Raw genomic sequence first — 24,460 nt, 5'->3', positions numbered from 1 at the left:
AATATGCAACACAGGCAGATCTAAAGAGATAGAAAGTAAGGTAGTAGTGGCTTATAGTAGTGGGGAAAACTGAGGAAAAATGGTTAGTGTTTACAGGGTGATGAAAAAAATCATACAATTGATATTATGGATAATTTCACAATCCTATTAATATATTAAAGGAAATAAATTATCAGTTTTAAATAGGTAAATTGTATGCTATGAGAATTATATCTTGATAATTAAATACATGGTGCTTTTCATCACCCTCAGAATAAATAAAAAATTAAATTTCAACTTGGCCTTCTATAACCATTTTATTTGATATATGTTGGAGCTTAAAATAACAATTCACTTTTCAAGAAACAAAGAATGTTCTAAATCATAACTATAAAAATTTCATAGTCTACTTATCAATGGTTTATTTATTAAATAGAACATTATTAAGTTAATTGCTCTGAACTTTGTATGGGATTCTGCCCTCCAATTCTGAGTTTGATGATTCTATTCAAATAAAGGAACCAAGGTACTCCAATTTTATAGTGATTAGTTTACATTTCCATTTCTGCCATTTAGTTACATTTCCCATTTGGCCTGAAAATAACCATAATAGGATCTAACTTTACTCTCTGAACTAAAAGTAGAAACTTTTTTTTTTAATTTAGTATGATACTCTCCAGGCCAAAAGAATGTATGCTTTCAATTCTACTCAGAAATTCTGAGATTCCTAGCACGAAAGGTAAGCAGGCAGGATACATGATAGAAGACACTGATTTCATCTAATAGTGTACTGTCTAAGAAGATGGATTAGAAACATAAAGAGCTAATAACATCAAAGATTTTCTCTGCTAGGTTATCGTTTCGACATTAATTATACAGAAGAGCTTGCTCCAATGGATTCTCTTGCTAGGACAGTGCTTCTTTTAAGAGAGAGTTCTTTCCCCTTACTCTGCACAGGAGTTGCAAGATATTATCAGAAAGCTACCTGGGAGATAAGTTGATAGAGTAAGATAAAATTTATTTCATTTATAGCTATAAGCTTATTTAACTGAACAATGAATCACCATTGTAAAAGATGCTGTGTCTTTGTGAAAGATGCAGTCAGACTGTACATGTGTTTCTGCTATGTTGCAGTTTTAAGTGAAACATTTTCATAGAAGCAGCTTTAATATGGACAAATTTGAAATATTCTTTTTTGTGCTTCTATTGTGTGGTGTAAAGTAATACGGAATTATAGGTTTTACTAGATATTTTTTGTAATATCACTTAAATACATTTTGTTTGTTGTATAAAACAGCTTGAGAATTTTTGTTTTTCTACAACTCTATTAAAGAGAATGATTTACAAATAACTAAGTGAAACAAGATGCATTACTTTTCAAGTATAAAATATTTTCATCTTTCCTAACTTAAACGATGCTACTTGTATCTAATTTTGTCAGAACATGTATCTCGCACAGATTATACATGGGCTTTGTTTTATACTGTTGTAAAAAAATCTACATTGTTTAAAATCAAAGCAGAGGGACTTGACTATTACATAACCTTACCCTATCTGGGGTTCATTATTCACATTGTGGAATTTAACTTAATCCTCTCAGATGCAGTCTTCTTTTTAATTAATAGCCAGCAACTTCTTTACTGTTTGTCCTAAACAATGGGGAAAAAAGGAAAAAAAAATCTACTCATTTTTCTGTGTGTCTGTTTGTCTTTCTCCTGAAGCATTCCTAAATTTGTTTCTTGTTAATGCTAACATTTTTCATTATGTTAAAGTGTCCTGGCCTGACTTCCATTATTCATAGTATTTCTAGTTACCAATTTCATCCAATCATAGGCTTTGTGACCCTTTTGCTAACCTGAGTAGCTAATTTATTGCTTGCAATTACAGAGAATATTCTATTTTCTAAGTAGCAGTTGCTGCCGTTATTTAACTTTAGTTCCTTTGGTTACTTGGAACTTGGAGATTGTTTTTTTCTTGAAGTTATTTTGGCTAGTTCCCTTCTGTCTTTGGTTGAGCTCACCTTCATTGCTTCCAGCTAGATTTTCCCTTTCTTTAAAGGGCAAATAATTCCTCAAATTTCTCTATGAACAAACGCAATATCCAGCAAATTTGATGCTTATCTTCCTTTATTTGTTTCCTTGTATTAGCTAAGCAAGTAGAAAAGAAATAGTTGGCAGGTGACTGAAAATAAGACTGAATTTTTAGCCTCTGGTTGGGAGTATTCTACAGTACAACAAATACAAAGAGTTGCTTTACTACACACACACACACACACACACACACACACACACACACACACACACACACACACATTTTCACACTAAATTAAACTCATTCAATCTGAAAAATTGGATTCTCTTGCAGAAACACGATGGCCACTTCACCGTCATCCAGTTGGTCGGTATGCTCCGAGGGATTGCATCTGGCATGAAGTATCTCTCTGATATGGGCTACGTTCATCGGGATCTAGCAGCGAGGAATATACTGGTAAACAGCAACTTAGTATGCAAAGTTTCGGATTTTGGTCTTTCCCGGGTGCTGGAAGATGATCCAGAAGCCGCTTACACAACAACTGTAAGTTCACAGGTCCTTTTCTTATACGGTTGGTTTACTTGTATTGTTTTTTAATGTTGGTCGAAATGACTCATGATTTTGTTTTCCAATTTTATCATTTTTCTAACTTAATGTAATTGCTGAAGAAGCATTTCCCATATGTTGGGGCCTATTTTAAAAGCTTTTTATGTATTTTCTTTCTGATGTGTGAAGACTTTCACATCATGACTGAGGTTTATATCATGACTGTTCTAACAATACATCTGCCTTTGCCTCAGGCATTATTGATGATTCATTGTTATTTGCACTAAACAATTTCTTTATATGCCGATAATATAATCAATTAATAAACTAGAAATGATAAGGAACCATAGTTCTGATATTATTATTTTTTACAGAATTGGGTGTTGAATTCAGAGATTTAGACTATCTAGGCAGGTTCTCTACCAGTTAACATTCTCACAGTTCTTTGAATTTTTCAGGTAGGTTCTCTTTTTTCTTGTCGATCTGACCCAGACTTCAATTCTCTGTTTTATATCTCCCTCATGGTTGGAATAACAAGCATATGTACTACCATGCTCACCTTTTTTCAGTGAAACGAGGTCTCATGAACTTTTTTCTTTAATTTGGGCTGGTCTTGAATGGTGATTCTTCATATTTCCTCCTCCCAGGAACCTAGAATTACAAGCATGAAGCATTGTGCCTGGTTATGACTCTATTTTCATATCAATCTGAATTAGCCTTTAAAATGAACAATATAAGTTTCTTTGGCAATATGTGAGTATTCTCTAACTCTTTTTCCCAATTGTCTATGAGAAAAGTATGACTGAGCAGGAATAAAAGGCTAAAACTTTAGAAACAAACTATTATCCATAGATTATGTGATGTTTATTTAATTCGCAAATAGTTGAAATATTTAGAAATACTGCCACAACTTACTTTAAATGATGTCTTTAGATACTGTATTAAAATATTTAGTCCCAACATCTCTATTCGTGTATGTCAAATTTACTCTCTAACATGTAAAATTATAACTATACTTGGTTGGTTCTTAAGCAAAATCCTTACCATTGACTTACTTGACAGTCTGTTACAGAGAAATATAAGTCATTATGCTATTCTGGAAGCTTTTATTCTGTTCACTTTTCATTGCCTGAAACGTTGTTTTAAAAGATACATTTCCGTGATTGAAATACCCTTTATTTCATGTTTCATGAGTCTTTTTCTAGAGCTTCAGTGTATTCAATTGTCTTATAATGAATGTAACTATAACATTGTGAATGGAATATTGTAGACCTTTCTATTATTGCTTTGTACAATAATAATAATTTGTCAGTATTTTAACAATTACTTCAACAAAAACATAAATGTAGTTGCACAGAAGATAAATTGATCTCCAAGTCTAGCATGTAAGGTAGCAGGATCTATGTAGTTCTCTTAATTTAACCAGAAAGTTTCATAAAAATGAATGTCTATCAATGTCTCATAAAGAAAAGCAGTATTTTCCAAATCAGTTTCTAACTGGAAAATATAATTGTTTTCATTTTTAGCTTTTTTCTTTTCTTTGATTTTTAAATTATATAGCTTATAAAAGTTTTACATTAAATATATTATTTCTATTATAAATATTTACATGAAATACATTATTTCCAGCCATGGGGATCAGTATCTAAGATTACTATATATCTTTATAAAACATAGTCTTAAATAACCATAGAATATACAATCAATTCAGAGAACTGATTAAGAAAAGTATAAACCTTTTGTCTATAAGCCAAAAGGGATAGACTTGAAGTCCTTTATTAAATATTTTAACTTATTTTTAAAATAGGAAACTCATTTTTTTATTGTGAGAATACTGTACAGAGGAGTTACAATTACATGGGCAATGTAATGAGTATATTTCTTATCAAGCATTGTTGCTTCCTCTTTGTTTCCCCTTCCCATCCCTTCCCAGACTCCCCCCTCTCTCCCCCTCCCCCCACCTACTCCTCCCCCGACAACCCACCAAAGTTGTACAGTTCATTTTTCGACATAAAGACTTGTACATCTCATTGTTGCAAAGGGTCCACCTGTATCCCTATTTATTTATTTATTTATTTATTTATTGCCGGTCATGGGGCCTGAACTCTGGGTCTGGGCGCTGTCCCTCAGCTCTTCAGCTCAAGGCTAGCTCTCTACCACTGGAGCCACAGTGCCACTTCCGGCTTTTTCTGTTTATGTGGTGTTGAGGAATGGAACCCAGGGCCTCATGCTTGCAAGGAATGCACTCTACCACTGAACTAGGTTCCCAGCCCCTGTATCCCTATTTAAACAATTTGTTTTTTCCCTTCCCCTCCACAAATTATACCGACATCAAATACAGTGAAAGCATTGGTTATACTGTAGGGGAGGGACATACAAAGCAACAAAGAAATCATCTTATAAATATGTTAGAAACAATTGCATGAAAGGAAAAAACAAAAAACAAAAAATCATTTGGATACTTATCTTGGGGTTCATTCCCTTAACCTCAACTTATCTGACCTTTTCTGCTTGACTCAGACATATATTAATTATTGCAAATAAGGGAAACCATGGGACCTATGTTTCTTTGGGTGTGGCTTACTTCACTTAATAGAATTTTTTCCAAGTCTCATGTTAGATTTAAAATACTAATGAAGATAAAAGGCAACATGAAGTTGGTTGTGTTATATCTTTGGGAGATCAAATTTGACTTCCAGAGGCTAGAATCTTTCTATTAAGTGATTATTGGATCTGAGAAGTTTGGACTGGCCCCATTTTAGAAATAACTCAATGAGACCTAGGGTTTCTCCTATTCCATCCTGTAATGTTTTCAGGGTGTCTGCTTTGATTCTGAGGTCTTTGATCCATTTGGCATTGATTCTGGTGCAGGATCTAGCTTTAAGTTTTCTACAGGTGATTAACCAATTTTGCCAGAAAAATTTGCTGAAGAGCCTGTCTTTCTTCATTCTAGTTTTTTAGCTTCCTTATAGAAGATTAAGTGGCTATAGTTCTGTGGGCTCATTTCTGGATTATCAATTCTATTCCATGTGCACTGAGATCTCTTCTAGTATGGCTTTGTAGTAGTTTGAAATTTGGCATTGATATTCCTCCAGCACTGTTCTTTCTGTTAAGGATCATTTTTGCTATTCAGGGTCTTTTATTGTTCTATATGAATTTTTGGATTGCCTCTTCTATTTCCTTGAAGAATGAGGTTGGAATATTGATAGATATCGCATTGAATTTGTAGATAGCCTTGGGAAGTATTGCCATTTTCATGAAACACAAAAAATCAAAGAAAGGCTGGACAAATGGGATTGCATGAAGCTGCAGAGCTTCTGCATGACAAAGGACATAGCTAGCAAGATCAATAGAAAGCCCATGGATTGGGAGAAGATCTTCACTAGCCATAGCATGGACAAGGATGTCATATCTAAAATATACCTGGAACTCAAAAAATTAAATCCCCCAACAAATCCTCAAAGAAACAACTGTCCAATAAAAAAGTGGGCTAAAGACTTAAAGAGAGGGCTGGGAAGGTGGCTCAGTGGTAGAGCACTTGCCTTGCATGCCCGAGGCCCTGAGTTCGATTCCTCGGCACCACATAAGCAAAAAGAAAAAAGCAGGAAGTGGCGCTGTGGCTCAAGTGGTAGAGCGCTAGCCTTGAGCTGAAGAGCTGAGGGACAGCGCCCAGGCCCAGAGTTCAGGCCCCATGACCGGACCCAAAAAAAAAATAAAAAAACACTTAAAGAGAAACTTTTCTGAAGAGGAAGTAAGGATAGCCAATAGACACATGAAGAAATGCTCTACCACCCTAGCCATAAAAGAAATGCAAATCAAAACAACATTGAGATACCACCTTACCCCAGTTAGAATGGCTATAATCAAGAACTCTAATAACAACAGATGCTGAAGGGGATGTGGACAGAAGGGAACCCTACTGCATTGCTGGTGGTAATGAAAACTTGTTCAACAACTTTGGAAAGCAGTATGGAGGTTCCTCAGAAGACTCCACATAGAGCTCCCCTATGACCCAGCAACCCCACTTTTGGGCATTTACCCAAATGATCACAAACAAGACCATACTAAAGCTACCAGCACAACTATGTTTATTTCAGCATTATTTACCATAGCTAAGATATGGAAGCAACCCAGATGCCCCTCAGTAGATGACTGGATCAAGAAAATGTGGTATATATACGCAATGGAATTCTATGCCTCTATCAGAAAGAACGACATTGCTCATTTGTCAGGAAATGGAAAGACTTGGAAAAAATTCTATTAAGTGAAGTAAGCCAGGCCCAAAGAAACATAGGTCCCATGGTTTCCCTTATTTGCAATAGCTAGTCTATGTCTGGAACAAGCAGAAAAGGTCAGATAAGATGATGTTAAGCAAAATGAACCCCAAGATAGGGAAACAAGTGGGTTTTTTTCTTGCTTGCTCTTGTTTCTAATGTATTTATAAGATACCATGTGATTTTTTTTGTTGTTCTATATGTTCCTCCCCTATGGTATAATCCCTGTTGTCACTGTATTTGATGTTGGTTTAATTTGGGGAGGGGAAGGGAAAAAACAAAATGTTTAAATAGGAATACAGGTTGACCCATTGTAACAATGAGATGTAGAAGACACTATGTTGAAAAATGAACTTTACAATTTAGGCAGGGGGATGATGGGGGAAGGGGAGGCAGTGTAGTTGAGGAGATGGGAGGGAAGGTATGGTAGGGGGAAAACAAAGGAGGAGGCAACAATGCTTGATAAGAAATGTACTCATGGGCTGGGAAAGTGGCTCCGTGGTAGAGCGCTTGCCTTGCATGCCTAAGGCCCTGTGTTTGATTCCTCAGCACCACATAAACAGGAAAAAAAAAGCCAGAAGTGGCGCTGTGACTCAAGTGGTAGAGTGCTAGCCTTAAGCTGAAGAGCTGAGGGGCAGTGCCCAGGCCCAGAGTTAGGCCCCACGACCTGACCCAAAAAAAAAAAAAAGAAAGAAAGAAATGTACTCATTACCTTGCTCATGTAACTATGTAACTGTAACCCCTCTGTACAGTATTTTCTCAATAAAAAACTTATTTATAAAAAAGAAATAACTCAGACTATATAATCAATCAGCAAATTAAGTATCCAGAATATTAACACTCCAAACTAGCTATGGAAAGCTATTGGTTATTTCTTAACTAATGCTCTAAATGTAACAGCAACTAAATGAAACAAGGTAACAATGTTCTTTTTTAAGATTTAGGATTAGTTTGCTACTTAGAAAATCTTAAGGTATACAATATTACTTATTAATTGCTTCCTTTTTAATGAACATGAATGTTCAATGTATAAAATAGTAAAATTGTTCCTTCAAAGAGCTTATGCTTGGACAGGTACACAGTCACATGCTTCCTCAAAATTCAGTCCATTAAAATTTGTCATAGATGTCTGACAAAAAAAATATGGCAATACCAAGGATAGAAGTCTTTCACTAAAAAATAAACTTTGTACCAGTTCTTTAAAAATGCATTAGATAAACTGTTAGGAGAAAGGCAGTATAAATGAGAAAACAGAAAGAAGAAAAGGAAACATTGAAATGTGGAAAAGTGACTGGGCAATTGATGGAACTGTGGTCAGTTTACAATAGAAGCCAGGAGACATGGAAAAGTCAGGTTTTTGAGAATAATTGTGAAGACACATCAGTGGCATTGTAGCTTTATATAAAGCAACTAAGAAGCAGTTACTGATTTATTCAAACAGATAAGAGAAATACTATATACCTTAAATAATATTATTGTTCTAACATAAAGAAAGGAAGCAGGTGTTGAATCACAGGTGTTGTAGACCAGGGCAGCCAAGATTATTATTATAAATGAGGATTATTTTTATAAAAACTGAAAGACCATGTGATTTTGAGAGTGGTAGTTGAAATAAAGAAGAAAAGAGATTCAGTGAGTAATTTTAAATAAATTATAAGGTGAAATTAATTATAAAGATGAAATTAATAGCTGGGCATTCATGACCCACACCTATAATCCTAGTTCCTCATGACGATGAGATCTGAGGATGAGGGCTAAAAGCCAGCCTGGACAGAAAATACCTTGACACTCTTTCATTACCCACCAAAAAATCCACATATGGAACAGTGGCTAAAATGGTAGAGAGTTAGCCTTACAAAAAAAAACCCGCAGGTACAACACCCATGCTCTGAGTTCAAGCCCCCCGGGACTAACACAGAAAAAGATGAAATTAATAAATACAACTACTAAATGGACTACAGACACTCTTAATAAAAACACAGAATCTCTATAAGAGATTGACAGACTAACAGTATTAGCTTACAAGCAAAATTATAACAAAGGTTCTCAGTTACTCTATCTCAAAGTTATTAAGATAATATCAATGAATATTTGCAGCATATCAAACCTTATATAAAACTTTTCTAACTTTATATAAATGTACATGACCACCAATATTGTTTTTTCCGATTTTCATTTTTAAAAATGAGGTAGTTAGCAAATTTTGCTGCCTACTGAAGACAAATCTTGATTTTAGCAAGTCTTTTACAATGTTGTACAGAATAATCATTTATAGGAAATTGTAGGTGTTTTTTTAATAAAAACATTTACACGAATGGTCAGGGTCCAGTGATTCATGTCTGTAATCCTTGCCACACCAGAGACTGAGATCTGAGGACCATGGTTCAAAGCCAGCTGAGGGAGGAAAGTCCCTGAGATTCTTATCTCCAATAAAATACCAAAAAGCCACAAGTAGAGCTATGACCCAAGTAACCACATGGTATCTTTATGCAAAAGTAAGGGACAACAGTGCTCAGGCCCTGAATTCAATTTCCAGGTCTGGCACCCACATGCCCAATTATCCCCACCACCACCACACACACACATACATACATTCAAACCACTAAAGTAGAAGATAGGGTGAGACTACAACTATATATAATTAAAACCTCTAATGTTTCATTCTATACCTTGCCTTGTTCATATTCCCTCCTTTAGGTTTAAGACCTATTCACTTAATATATACTCAACACTGTGTGTTGTGAAGATGCCATGTATTGGCTCTGTTATGTAGTGCACCAATTGCATTTCCAGCCCCAAGAAAGGCCTCCCACTCTCCAGATCATCACTATACCAACCAGAACCAAAAATTCCTACACTTGCTCTGCCCATACTCTGTGCTTCTCAAGGTCCACCATGCACTGCCTATTTTCTATGGTAGGACAGGACATACATCCAAGACATAGGACATGGGTTTATTATTTACAGATAGGCAGCAAGGGTAAAAGTCTCAGATCTATTGTGTAGGAGTACCTCTAGGAATCTCTCTAGGTAGATGGAGTCATTACTGCACAAGCTCTGCTTTACATCACAACTGGAGGACCTCAAAAGAGAGCCAACCTTATATTACATATCTCAGAAGCAACATTAATCACTGAGCAAAGCTTTGAAAGACATCATGTTTACAGCATTGAGAGTCACAAAGCTCAGTCAGTCTTGGGCAGCTCCTTCACAACTCAAGATTTACATTCCCTAGGAGGGTTTGGAACTAGCCATGGCTATTAGAAGTAGATTCTTTATGTTTCAGAATAATGTTCTTGTGAACTACAAGCAACTACAATTACAATGGAGCCCTTTCTTCAGGCTAGAAATGCAATTGGTATACTAGAGAACAGAGCTCATTACATGGTATCTCCACAACAAACAATGTTGAGTATATATTAACTACAAGCAACTACAACTACAAGGTGACAGGGTTGGGTGGATCTAAGACCTTCCAAAGAACTACCCTTCATCAATAATGCAAAGTGAGCTGGATGCTGGTAGCTCATGCCTATAATTCTAGACACTCAGAAGGAAGAGATTTACATGATTATTGTTCGATATTAGTCTGGGTAGATAAGTCCAAGAGACTGTCTCCAGTTAGCCAGTGAAAGTATTGGTCCAAAGGTAAGGCCCAAAGGAATACTAACTGTAAGTGAAAATAACTGAGATAGTACAGCCCTAAGTTCAAGCAAAGGAAAACAAAACCACAAATACAAACAAACAAAAATGTAATACTCCAACTCAAATTAACTAACAAAAATACAATGTGGTTCAAGTGTTAGAGTGCCAGCCAAGCAAGCCAGCCAAGCAAGCCAACCAAGCAAGTGCAAGGCTCTAAATGCAAAAAAAAAAAAAAAACTCTTATATATATCTATATATATGTAGTAACCAAAGGTAGAAGTATAGTTGAAAACAAGCACAGAGATAGAATTTTTAATCTGTGTAGATGCCCAGAGTGGGCGATGTAACATGAAAGGAAACATACAGAAGTAGCAGACCGCACAACAGGTTAGAAATTTAAGCACTGTACTAAGAAATATCAAGTCTTCTCAGAGGCACCATGGGGTCTATAATGGTTACAAACCAAGAAAGATGCACTGTAGGTGAAAGATCAAACAAAAAAATATATACCAAATTAAGATTTTGGCCAATACTGTGGCTTGGCTTTTACTTGCTTGTTCCATATGAATGAAATCCCCGAAGAGCTTGTCAGAGAATTACTAAGAAGATATAATGATTTCCATCCAACAATACACATATAATTAGTGCTATCTGGCTAAATTAATGTATAAAAAACAGTGAGAGCTTGGATTGTTTTTTTTTTTATCTAAATGCATGTTGTCCTGTATGATTAAATAAGAAGCTGGTATATTGCTTCTTTTTGTAAAATGGACACATGTTCAGATGAACAGATTTTTTTATTAATAAGTTTTTTTTGTGAAAATACCACACAGAAGGGTAATGAGTACATTTCTTATCAAGCATTGTTGCCTCTTCCTTTGTTTCTCCTTCCCATCCCTGCCATCCCATATTCCTCACCCCCCAAGCCCACCCATCCTTCCCACCCCCCCAAAGTTGTAAAGTTCATTTTTCGACATAACATCTTGTACATCTCATAGTTGCAATAGGTCCACCTGTATCCCTATTTAAACAATTTGTTTTTTCCCTTCCCCTCCACAAATTATATCAACATCAAATACAGTGAAAACGGGGGTTATATCACAGGGGAGGGACATACATATGTTAGAACAATCACAAGAAAGAAAAAAACATTTGAATACATATCTTAGAGTTCATTTCCCTAACATCAACTTATCTGACCTTTTCTGCTTGATTCAGACATATACTAGTTATTGCAAATAAGGGAAACCATGGGACCTATGTTTCTTTGGGCCTGGCTTACTTCACTTAATAGAATTTTTTCCAAGTCTTTCCATTTCCTGACAAATGGAGCAATGTCGTTCTTTCTGATAGAGGCATAGAATTCCATTGCATATATATACCACATTTTCTTGATCCAGTCATCTACTGAGGGGCATCTGGGTTGCTTCCATATCTTAGTTATGGTAAATAATGCTGCAATAAACATAGTTGTGCTGGTAGCTTTAGTATGGTCTTGTTTGTGATCATTTGGGTAAATGCCCAAAAGTGGGATTGCTGGGTCATAGGGGAGCTCTATGTGGAGTCTTCTGAGAAACCTCCATAATGCTTTCCAAAGTGGTTGAACAAGTTTTCATTCCCACCAACAATGCAGTAGGGTTCCCTTCTGTCCACATCCCCTCCAGCATCTGTTGTTAGAGTTCTTGATTATAGCCATTCTAACTGGGGTGAGGTGGTATCTCAGTGTTGTTTTGATTTGCATTTCTTTTATGGCTAGAGAGGTTGAGCATTTCTTCATGTGTCTATTGGCCATCCTTCTTTCCTCTTCAGAGAAGTTTCTCTGTAAGTATTTAGTCCACTTATTTATTGAGCAGTTGTTTCTTTGGGGATATGTTGTTGGGGGATTTTTTGAGTTCCAGGTATATTTTAGATATGAGACCCGTTGTATCGCTAGTGAAGATCTTCTCCCAGACCGTGGGCTTTCTATTGATCTTGCTAGTGATGCCCTTTGCAATGTAGAAGCTCTGCAACTTCATGTAATCCCATTTGGACAGATGTTTTGTAACCACTTCTACAGGAAGGACTCTTATTTGAATATTGCTCAGCAACTGCATCATACATTTACATTGACAATGTTAAGCCTTTTTGCTCTCAATTATGAAAATGATGTCCTATTTACCTAAAGAAAAAACATTAAAAGATATATTTTGGTTCCCTATTCATCTGTTTGAAGAAATAAGTTTTATTTAAGATATAATAGTAACTAGTTTTCAGGCTCACAAGAAAAACTTAGTAGCATTTTCTCCAGTGCTTCAAATATTAGAGCAAAAAGAAGAAAAGAATTTTTACCATAATACTTTTTAAAATCTGTTTGCTTGATATAAGCTATTGTGTTTAGTTTGTGTTACTGAAAGCAAAAGTTTTTCCTCAATAGCAGCAATTCCATATTGTTAGGGTTTCTGTTAAAATACAGAGTGTTATTATTGACAATGCATAAACCGTATAAGCATAGTTCTGTTACCATCTTACTACTATTAAATTCTGATTTCATAGGCCGACCTTCAAACTGCAGCTCTAACATCTCCTTCCACATAAACTTTGAGAAAAGTCACATGTCCTATCAATCTAATAAGACATAATCTGTTCCCAGCACAGGGATAATTATGATCAATAACAATGTTTGAGAATTATATATTATTTTTACAAAATCATTATATATCATATACACAATTTAGATGAGATCTGAACAAAGTTTCCCCTTTGTTTATATCAACTGTTTATGAATTGTCTTAAAGTATATGAGTTTTTTTTTAAAGAAAGATTGGCCACATAAGCCCTCATTAGCCTTCTCAATCCTGGGATCTCAAGAGTATAGCTGATATAATAATAGACATTTTTAAATGATGAGAGATTTTTAAAAATACTATATGCATAACTCTTCTGTCTTGAAATACTTTAACATGAGTAATTGATATTTGTCTGGAGATCATGCTTAACCTTCAAATACATAATTAGCTGTTTCCTTCATTTGTATTTTAAATTAAAAGGTTGCTATAAAAAGTATTTCTTTAGAAAGCTGTAATATTTTCTACCAAAATTATATAATAGCCAATGTATTTGAAAGAAGCCTTGTGCTGAGAAATGTTCTTGATTTCTCAGACTATGGAGAATAAAACTTTATTCTTGAATATCTGACCACAGTATTTTTTGTTCATGAAAACATCAGTGGTAGGACTGAAAGTATGCTGAAAAATGACTTTTACTTATATTTCTCTTTAAGCTTTTGCCAAAGTAAAAATGAAAAGATATGAAAGTTTTGGATATAAACCAGAGACCCTTAGGAAAAGAAATGTGACACACACTGGCCTGCAAAAACTGCACAGAACAAAATAAATAGAACATAAGGAAAGGCTCCTGTTCAGAATTCATTGAAACTTATATACAAGAGAAATAGAAAATTCTTTCAGGTAGACCTCTGTTCAACAATGTGAGTATAAATAAGGATGAGAAAAATGGTCATGCTAACAGAAGAAGTAAACAGCATCTTGTTCAGTAAAAAAGGTATGAGTAAATAAACCTTGAAAATGTGACAAACAGTAGCGTTCAGGCTGGATGAACCAATTCCATCATCAAGGAAGGGGCTATACCATGTGTGAAAAGCAAAAAATGACTCCACACAAAGTTTTTACTCAGCACATAACTATAGCATTCAGTCAAAAGCAGTGACATAGAGAAAGTTACATAGTTGAGGAGGAAGAAATGCATGTGCCATTAATATATACCCTTAGATCGAAAGAAAAAAGTGCTCAAGAACTGTTTGACAGACTAACTCATGAAAACAAAAATCTGACAGTCCTTATACAAGGTTTTCAATATATTCTTTGCAGAGTCCAAGGATCTGACATAAGCACTATATTCTCAGATTTTTTTTTCTACACATTGGGCCCATACACCAGAAAGCAAATCCACAACAAGGTAGATTAAATAGCAAAGCTTTGTTCCAAGAAAGAAAAACATGAAGAGCATAGGATAAATACAATGGAAAATTCTTCACCAATATCTGTTTGAAGAGTCAACACCACGTACATGACTTGAGTCATGGGCTGAATCAAAATCTTTCTGGTAGTTATCTGGGAAAGTAAGGTAAGAAAGGCATGAATCAGAAGGTGGACTAAACTATTGGGTGAATTAACAATGGGAGCTACGAAACATGAGATGCAAATTAAAACTTTCTTGAGATTTTGTCTCAGCCCAGTCAGAATGGGCATCGTTGAGAGAACAAATAACGAAAACTGCAATGATGTTAGAGAGAGGTGAGAGGCTTTTATTCCCTGCTGGCAGGGTTATAAATCATTCATTCCAGGTACTCTGATAGAGGTTCTTCAAAGATAGGTTTCTCTTATAATCCAGCCACATCAGTTCTGGATATATGCCCCCAAATCATCAAGATGGAGAAATGGCAGTATAGCTAAATTTAATGTGAGAGTATTTATAATAACAAAATTATAGAATCAACCTGAATGAAAAGATAAAGAAACTGATTGATACACACACACACACACACACACACACACACATTGAGAGTGATATTATGTCATTTGCAGGAATATGGATGGAAGTAGAGATCATCATGTTAAGTGAAATAAGCTAGCAAAAGTAAAGAGGAAACAATGAAACACAAATCAAAACAAAGTCATGTAAGCAGAGAGGCATTTACTTGTCAGGCAAGAATAAAAAGGGAGAAGGAGGGGACTGAGAAGAGACTATGTGTGGAGTAGTGAACATGATTGAAATATACCATATGAGTGTATGGAAATAATGAAACTTCTTACTTTACACAGTTAACATACTCCAATTAAAAAAATAGGAGAGAGAGATGGAAAGGAATGTCTATTAGTATATCAGAGGAAATTATAATTTAATGTCTTGGAGTGGAGCTTGTGTGACACCTAGGTTCTAGCCCCAGCACTGAAGAACGAAAATGAAACAGACAAGGAGAAAGAAAGGATGTGAGGAAAGGCAGGAAGGAAGGAAGCAAGGAAGAAAAGGAGGGAGGGAGGAAAAGAAAAAAGGGAGGAAGGGAAGAAGGAAGAAAGAAAGGAAGGGAAGGATGGAGAGAGGAAGGACCATTTCTTTGAAAGCCATTATTTATGAAGTTTGGGAAACAAAAGTTTGTGCTAATTACAGAGTTCTTTGTAGTTCAACAAATGAATGAAAGCAAACTTTGATAAAATAAAAAAAGTATAATTTTAGAAGTTTTATGAGTAAATTTAATGTACTGAAAGTGGATATTTTTTAAAATTATTTTGAAAATCGCTATTTGCACAGGAGAAAATTACTAAAGAAATGGAGTGTTCTGTCAGAAATCTTGAAGTTAAGGCCATCTAACTCAGTCATGCATACTATTAAAAAGTCAAGTAGCACTTGGAAAAGTAGTCTCTATTCTTCATTTTGTGCAGGGCAGGCACTAAAAGAATAAAGATTCCTGAGTGCCAGTCTTTTTGTCTCTCCAACACTTATTTTAAAGGAAAAGACCCTCAGGCCTTAGAAGTAGTATGGCATTCTTTAAGACAAGAGATTTCTGAGACACTAAATCTCTGTTCAGCACTCTCTGTGTAATTTTGTTTTATTACATCCTAAAGTAATATATGCCTTTAGATTTTGCATAAAACCCTGGAGAACAAGAGATTTATCTCTTGTGTCTTTTGAAATCTTTCCAACAACTACAGTAATTTACAGCATAATGACAGCTTCATAAATGGTGAATAATAAAAACCAGAAACAGGTAGCAAGTGATTGATTCTATTAGAACATTGTTTTCAGTAAAATTACACACCAATTTTGCTGTTGATTACAATGTATCTAATGAGTAATCCTAAATTAATTCTTAATGTATTGTAAACAAGTTTAAAAATATGTATTTTTAATAATCTTTAAAAAGTTAAGGTATTTATAATAATGAATTAAAATATTTCCAAAGGAGGAAAGTATAAAATCTTTGGAAACAGTCTACCATTTTTTTTAAATAAAAGGCTATAATATAAAAAGATTTCAAAATATATACAGATAGCTCATAAAAATCATAGAATTCATAATATTTTAATATTGCAAATCATCTGAAATGATGATCTATCCAGTTTTTCTAACCTAAATGCTAATCATATTTCTCATCACATTTCTCAAGATATTTGTCTTCCAACTAGATGATTAACAAAGAGCTAGAAAAAAGTGCTGTTAGGTTTTGTGTCTGCAACATCCAACACGGTCTAATTAAGAGTTACTCTCCTGGTCTCAATGATTTTAGAACAAATGTGGGCTAAATTGATTTACTGAGAAAGATCAATGAACAGATATCCAGCAAGCAAAGTATGATGCTTACTGGCCCATTTTTAGTGGCTTGTGAGGTGAGAAGAAAAAAAAAAATAAGAAAGAAAAAGAAAACATACATCAACTTGCTTACTTTAATCTGAGAGTTACAAATATGCTAATTGAGGAAACAAAGCCATCACTAGTGCTTAATTGCCAGTTTCATCTCTAAGGTCAAACTATTTTTTTCCTTTGACAATTAAAGAAAAGATAGAAAATTACAATAAATAACACATGATATCTGTACATCCTGATTCATATGTAGAGAGCTTCACAGGGAAAACAAATAAATAAAATAGATGATCCATTGCTTCTCGGCCTTTTGGCTAAGATCAAGTGTAAAATAGATGATCCATTAGTTCTGCTACTTGCCACAGATCCTATTAGCTGCCTACCCAAAATCTTTTGGCATCTCTTGCCCAGGATTTTAGATCAGTTAGAGTTATCCTGTTTTCCTTGACAGTTAAGTTTTACACTCTGATCACTTGAATATAAAGGGTCGTGAGAAGAAAGACTTCTGAGTAGGCTTCTAGTTTAGCTGTACCAAAAATAGATTTGAGACAGTGGAGAGCTTCTTACTACTGATCAATCACTTTGATATTGCCTGGAATGTGGTTTTGGAAGAACTTAACACTTGACTAAATGGCAGCTTTTCTGGCAGTCATAACAAAAACTTAGGAAGATAAACCCAATGCTAAGGATGGCCAAATAGGAAAATCAAGAACCAGGATCTTTGATGAAATCATTGATTGCCTCCATTGATATAGAGAAAGTTACTTCAGTGTCTTCCTAGGAACCCAATAAAATGTCTTCCTGTTAAGCCCCTGAGTTTTGAATCCAATACTCCACAATGACTTGTATCAAAAAATGTTGTAATTCATACAATAATCAAAAAATAAGGAAAGCATTTTATTAATAGGAAATAAAAGAAAACTAACAAAAATGAATAGTTTGTAATTATATTCATACCAACTGACTAGATTACATGAGGAAACCATAAATACACAGTTCATTTGAAGAGTTGATAATCATTTTTTCTCATGGGTTTTTCAATTTTATTAGACACTAAATTGGATAGTAGAGATAAAAAATTAGAGATTTATAATACAAGCAGAAACAAACAGGTAGAATTTCATCAAGCTAGAAACCTTCTACTTAGCAAAAGACACAACAGAATATAAAATAATATAGCAAAAATACAATGCATATCCCACAAATTAAGACTAGTAAGAGAAGAGTTGGCTTGGGAGGGATAGATGAGAATGTTGAAAGGTCAAGATGCATTATATTTGCAAACTTTTGTTAAATGGCAACTCCTTGGTACAGCTACTTAAATATAATAAAAATATGTTTAAAAAGCAACCTTGGAATGGGAGAAATATATATATATATATATATATATATATATATACCATATTCCTAATAAAAGGACTAATGTGACAAATCATAAACACAACAGCAAAAAAAAATTCTGATTTGCAGAGCGCCGGTGGCTCACAACGTTAATCCTAGCTACTCAGGAGGCTGAGATCTGAGAATCGCCGTTCAAAGCCAGCCCAGGCAGTAAAGTCCGTGAGACTCTTATCTCCAATAAACTACCAGAAAACCAGAAGTAGCGCTGTGGCTCAAGTAGTAGGGCACAAGCCCTGAGCTGAAGAGCTGAGGGACAGCACCCAAACCCAGAGTTCAAGCCCCATGACTGACAAAAAAAAAAATCTGATTTAAAGAAGGCAAAGAACCTGAATAGACATATTTGCAAGGATGACACAAAAATGGCCAACAGATCGGTATTCATTGAGGAAATGTAAATGCAAATCAGAACTCCCGTAGAATATCACCACTCTTTAGACTGTCTATGATCAAAAAAATAAAGATAAATGACATTGTGAGAGTACATGGGAATGGTAAACCTTGCACAATGTTTATGGTAATGTAAATGTCACCTATTTATGGAAAGATAGTGAGTGCTTAGGAAATGAAATATGAAACTACTACATGATTCAGCAAACCACCTCTGTTTTCATATATCCAAATAAAATGACATTGGTGTCTCAAAGAAGGTCTCAACTCATTTATTCATTGGAACATTATTAAAAACAGCTAACAAACACGAAATTCCTAAATGTCTGCTGATAAATGAATAGGAAGAGAAGATATAATTTCTAGGTTTGCATACATAAATTCACACAATTGATCATTATTGAGTTTTTAAAGCAAATTTCTGGACACAATTCCAAAAAAATAAACCCTCAGATTCTGATGGAACTCTACAGGGCTTGTTTTCCAAAGGAAAGTGTACCATTTAGAGAAATACAAATAAACTTCCCTAGATGTTGTGTTAAACATTAAAAAAAAATTTTATACCTATTCCTGTATAAAAACAGAAATAGACAAGTAGAATTATATCAAGCTAAAATTGACTGTACAGCAAAAGACAAACCAAGTTAAAGAGCCATCTGTGGGATAGAAGAGATCCAGATTCAAATATTGCATGAGAAGCACTTACATTTGGAATCTAAATGCTCAATTTTATAGAAGCAGAGAGTAGATGCTGTTTTTCAGGGCTGGGAGAAGGAGAAATGGATAGATATTGGTCAACGGATACCAAGTTTCAGTTGGCCAGGATAAATAAATTCTAAAACTTATGTATAGTATGGCACTTAAGGGTAATACTGTATATTCTATGTGAAATTTAATATAAAAGTAGATATTATCTTCACTTATCAGATAAAATGGGGAATTTGTAAATTAGCTTGATTGTGGTGGTCACTTCTCAGATTTAATAATGTATATCAAAGCCTTTAGAAATACATATCACTTATTTTTCAGTTACACTTCATTAAACTTGTAAGGAAAGTGTTTAGATTCTGGGTAGAAGACAGATATTATGTTATCATGCTCTTGAATATTTAATTATAATCTGTGACTATATATAACAAATGTATACCCACTATGTTTCAGACACAACTTTTCACAGTAGACAAATTTCAATATAGAAGTTTTCTTGGGAAGTTCACAGTTTTGAACATTGTGGAAATTAGGATAATTTAAGAAACTAAAAAAAAATAATCCCATTCATGATAAATACTGGGCACACCTGATAGTAAATAAATAATAAAAGTTAGCACCTTGGAAGGAGTGGCTGAAAAATAATTAGGTGACATTTCAAATGACACCTGAAAATAATGAGAATAAAAGCCAAATATTTGAAACCATCATGTCCTACGACGAGAAAAAAAAACAATCATAAATCCTAAGGAGGGAACAAGCATGGCATATTTTAGAGTTAGAATTAGACTGGAATGAGTGACACACTGAGAGGTAGAACGTAGCGTTAAAGAAACATAAATAAAGAAGATTGTTCAGGAACTCAAAAGTCAAGGAGAGGAGAAAAAATTTTACTGGAACTACATAGGAAGCCACTGAAGCAAAAAATGACATAGCAGAAATATATCTGTACACCCTAGACTGAAAATGATGATGCTTGCTAGAAATTTAAAAAGCTGGAAAAGAGTAGTGAAGGGATTGGGTATATGTGACAATAGTTCTGACTGGAAACAGAGATAGACAGAGACAGATAGACAGACAGACAGACAGAAGGACAGTGAGTGCAAAGAGACAAGGAGAAGAGGAGGATAGGTAGGTAGGGAGGTAGACAGACAGGCAGGCAGGCAGGCAGGCAGACAGACAGACAGACAGACAGACAGACAGACAGACAGACAGACAGACAGACAGACAGACAGACAGATAGATAGATAGATAGATAGATAGATAGATAGATAGATAGATAGATAGATAGATAGATAGATAGATAGATAGATAGATTTGATAGTAGAATGGCAGTTGCTTGTATATGTTTTGTTTTTACAGATGAGGAGATGAGATTGCCCAAAATTCAGGGATGTACTGGTCACTATTCTATTGAAAACTGTCGCTCTGCGATAACAGCTGAATTCACTTCCTACTCCACCAAGGCTTTCCACTAACATGTTTTTCCTTAAAAATGCAAACTCAATTCTACCTCTCACTTCTGAGAGCCATGCAGAACTGATACATAGCAGTACTAGAGTCTAGTCTTTGCAGATTGAGAAACAAAGAAAGTTCTTTGTTGCTATATATACAAACACTTTTTTTTGACTTTCTTTTTTCTTTTTTTAATTTTATTTTATTTTATTTGAGAACATACTGTACAGAGGGGTTACAATTACATTGGCAGGATAATGCATACATTTCTTAACAAGCATTGCAGCCTCCTCCTTTGTTTACCCTTCACCTCCCTTCCCAGCCTCCCCCCTCCCCACTCATACCCCCCTCCCCCCCCCACACCGACATTGTAAAGCTTGCTTTGACATGACATTTTGTAATTCTCCTTTAAGATCATAAGCCCTCTTCTTTTTTGCTTTGTATATTAAGTTCTAAAATTTATTTTTTCCATGTTTAAGTACTTGCACAATCCCATTTAAAAAAGCAATTTATGGATATATCTTCATCAATGTCATCCCTTTCAACATTCTCACCTACTCCTTCCTTCGCTCTTCAATATTGTAGGATATACATTGGAAACACTTAAAATTTTGTTGTTCATTGACACTTTAGATAATCCCAAAATAAATTTTTTGCTTTGTGATAAAAGAAAGGAAATACTGTACTCATAAAAATCAAAAATAGCTCCTGGTAGAGTTCCAAAACTACCTTCAACCCAGTATTTTTAATATTTCTTCTCCACAGTATTAGTCAGTAACTAAACAGTATATTTGTTCAATTATTTTAAGATGACTTCTGTATTCATAAAAGATGTCTGGAGGTTATTTCACTTGGCAATATTTATTTTAACAGAGATTAGAGAAATGAACATTCTATAACTTTTTTTAATGACATTATGGGTACAATACCATGAGCGTTTGCAGAGTTTTAAATTTAATTTCTATTTCTCATTGATACCACAGGAACTAACATTAAGCTCCGTAACTGTCAACTTTCCAATCCTACAAACAATACTTAAGTGATACAAAGCTAAAGAAATCAAGAAAGGAGCTGGGGAGGTGGCTCAGTGGTAGAGCGCTTGCCTTGCATGCATGAGGCCCTGGGTTCAATTCCTCAGCACCACATAAGCAAAAAGAAAAAAGCCAGAAGTGGTGCTGTGGCTCAAGTGGTAGAGCGCTAGCCTTGAGCTAAAAGAGCTGAGGGACAGCACCCAGGCCCAGAGTTCAGGCCCCACGACCGGACCCCCAAAAAAAAGAAATCAGGAAAGAATATTGAGCTGTAAAGTTTTTAAGGATAAAGAAATAAATTTCAAATAATATAAAAATGTATTAATATTCTTGTTGAGAGTTAAATACGCTTGTGTACTGTATTTTCTCACCTGGCTATCCTTCAGTTGTCTTACGCTCTGTACTCACCAAGCAATTTTCAAGAACATGCACCCATGGTTCATTAGAGGAAAACAAAAAGTGAGAGCAGCTGTGAATGCAGCAATGATCTGCCAGTCATTTCATGTGTTCTCATCTTGCCATGTCCACATTTACATGAAAACACAAAGTTTCACCCTATCTGTTCTACTTCTTTAAACTTAGCATGAGAGAGTATTATAGTATGAATCATGCACATTATTCAGCTGTTTAACCATACTATTAATCCATTTATAACATTTCACAAATAGGCAGCTGCTAAATGAATTATACATAAAGATAATGTTTTCTAGATTACTCTTGCCTGTATATATTGTATAATTTAGGTCCTAACATATTCTGGTCCTTAATCTCTTCTTTTTATAGCAACTGGATCATTACCTTGTTCTTTTTAGTGTTCTAAAGTTATTTTCCACATATTTTATAAAAGCAAATTCTCTTTAAGAGACTTATGTGTTTATAGCTTATATTTTTCCTGAAGATTCAATTTTTTAAGCAAAGTGTTTGGTCATGATTCTTCATTAAGGTGGAAATATATTTGCTTTCTAAAATAACTGCTACTAAATGAAAAGTATAAATTCAACAGAACCAAGTTGTGCCCTTGTGCATTTGTTGTTTCAGCAACGAACAAAAAAGAAACGGGAAAGGAAGATATTACTCCCACATTTCCACGTTACCATCCTCAGATTTCATAATCATGGCCTTCCAGTAGTCCTGTGTGGTTATCCAGAAATTATCTAATGATGAAAAGACTGTAACATTATATAGTAGGGGGAATGTGTGTTATAAACTTGGAGCTCTGATTTAATCTGTTTGGACATGATTCAGCGAAAAAAAGAAAGGAATCACTAATTTGAAATTCTTGTGCATTTGTTGCCATATTTTAGAGAAGCTATATAGAAAGAAATGTTTTACAAGAGTCAACAATTTAATAATTAGGCTAAAAGATGAATCATGACAATTATTGAAACTGAGCACATAACAGTTACCTGAGACACTTACTTAAAATGCATATTTCCCATTTCAGCCCCACAGACTCATTTTCATTCAGTTTGTCTGAGTGCAGGAAGAAATCTGAGGTTTTAATAAAAACCAGGTGATTGTGAAATGGATTATCTAAGAACCCCATCTTGATTAACTGAGCTAATGCAATCTAGACACACATCCAATTGTTTCCTCTTCAGGCTTTACACATCAGTAAATAGGACAGAAGTTACAAGCAGATAAAAGATGGGTCAATACAGTACAAAAGGGATAAAAGAAGAGGAGAAGGGTGAACGATTAGAAGTTATCCTTGTCCAGCTACACTAATAAGAACACATACTGTACTAATAACTTCTCTGGCATTATTTTCAGCATATACCATTCCATGTAGTCACATGCCCTGGGCTGACAAAAAATAAAAATAAAAAATAAAATAAATATGATTCACAATTTAAAAACAAAACTATTCATCTTGATACTAATTTTTTTCACTTGATGAATTTGGTATTCTCGAATTTGCTACATTTTTCTTGCCACTTTTTATAAAAATTTCCTTACAGTGTCTACACTGATTGTTCTTTTCCTATAATGACTGATGTAAAAATAAAAATAGAAAACATTAGATGAGTAACAGAATACTGGACACCATAAAAGATGTTGCTATCTTAGAGAGTTGCTATAACTATATATTTTATGCTTTTTTTGTGAAAATGCTTTAAACTATGATATTATAGCCTGTGGTTAACATAGAGAGAACAAGGTGATTCACATTGCCCTAAATACTTAACGATCTCACTAATCACATACATATGAAATTACTCTATTGAATAATAACATCTCCAAATCTGATGAGGATTCAAGGTACTAGAAATCATTAGGTTTTGCTTAAACTCTAGCCTTCACTGTTTGCAGATTCATTTTGCTTGCCAAAAGCAATGCAAGAGGTTAAAATAGCCAGAAGTTACAAAGAAAAGGCAAGTAAGACCATAGATCGTTTTGGCAGATATATTCAGCACTGAAATAATATGTAAGGTGTGCTGTACCTGGTCTGTTAGTACTGGAATCAAAACCTGAGCTGTCATACTCAGAATTATTATAGTATTAATAGTTCATGATATCTACAAAATATTCAAAGATAGCCAAAGAATTCTGAATATTGAATCCTTCATTAACATCCTAGCCATTAAGACTGATAACTTCCTGAATCCTTATTATAACCATAAATTAAGATATATTTTTATCATGTAT

The 24,460-nt window shown here is 34.6% G+C and overlaps 1 protein-coding gene across 2 annotated transcripts in view; it reads left to right on the top strand.

The window, feature by feature from the left end:
• The window catches only part of Epha6 (EPH receptor A6), a 772,033-nt gene that overhangs the window by 656,862 nt on the left and 90,711 nt on the right, over positions 1-24,460 (top strand). For both annotated transcript variants that reach the window (XM_070030423.1, XM_070030424.1), the window contains exon 14: positions 2,344-2,553. In XM_070030423.1, coding sequence (XP_069886524.1) covers positions 2,344-2,553 — 210 coding nt within the window. The remainder of the gene's footprint in view (positions 1-2,343; positions 2,554-24,460) is intronic.

This window comes from Dipodomys merriami, unplaced genomic scaffold, assembly GCF_024711535.1.
Source record: "Dipodomys merriami isolate MVZ:Mamm:240054 unplaced genomic scaffold, mDipMer1.0.p SCAF_2, whole genome shotgun sequence".
Lineage (NCBI taxonomy): Eukaryota > Metazoa > Chordata > Mammalia > Rodentia > Heteromyidae > Dipodomys > Dipodomys merriami.
The sequence above is the reverse complement of the archived record's forward strand: the minus strand, read 5'-3'. Positions and strand labels throughout refer to the sequence as shown.